Source organism: Opisthorchis viverrini (genome assembly GCF_000715545.1).
Source record: "Opisthorchis viverrini unplaced genomic scaffold scaffold16574, whole genome shotgun sequence".
In the NCBI taxonomy this organism is placed as follows: Eukaryota; Metazoa; Platyhelminthes; class Trematoda; order Opisthorchiida; family Opisthorchiidae; genus Opisthorchis; species Opisthorchis viverrini.
Window position 1 is genome coordinate 1 of NW_008760635.1, and position 673 is coordinate 673.

General features: G+C 46.1%; 1 protein-coding gene across 1 annotated transcript; it reads left to right on the plus strand.

The window, feature by feature from the left end:
* Positions 1-76: 76 nt before the first annotated feature.
* On the plus strand, positions 77-577 carry T265_16206 (hypothetical protein; the record flags this gene model as incomplete). Its single annotated transcript, XM_009179757.1, has 1 exon — positions 77-577. A coding segment is annotated over one exon (501 nt), but the record flags the coding sequence as incomplete, so codon positions are not given.
* Positions 578-673: the final 96 nt, after the last annotated feature.

A 673-nucleotide genomic window follows, 5' to 3' on the forward strand; every position in this document is an offset into this window, starting at 1 on the left:
GGCTAGTTCCGTGACAGGCTGCTAGTAAGGCGAGCAGCGATCCACGGTATGTCATTTCGTATGAGCCTTCCGTGCAATGAAGACCATAAGAGAGGGCGGTATTCTGGGCATGGGAAACCCTCTGCTTGATTTGATGGTGAAAGTGGAAAGTGACGTCCATGATCGATATAATTTAAAGAAGGACGACGCAATCCTAGCAGATGAGCATCATATGCCATTATACGATGAAATTTCAAAGGATCCTAATGTCGAGTATGCAGCCGGTGGAGCAACACTCAATACGATGCGAATGATACAGTGGATTTTAAGAGATCCACACAGATGCACATATATTGGATGTATTGCCGATGATGAAGCGGGTGATCGACTAAGAAAAGAGTGCGAAAATGTCAAGCTCTGTACCCGTTTTGAAGTTGCAAAAAGCGGAGCAAGCACTGGGAAGTGTGCCGTCCTAGTACACGGCAAATACAGAAGTCTCGTTACGCACTTGGGTGCAGCTAAGGAGTTGACAATTGACCATATTTTCAAGACAGAAACGTGGCAGTCAATCGAAAATGCCTGTGCATACTACCTTGCGGTAAGTGTTCATTTATTCAAGTGACCGATTTCCTTATCTAGGGGTTTGCCGCCCAGACGTGTTTTGAAGGTGTCCTCGAGGTGGCGAAACATGCAA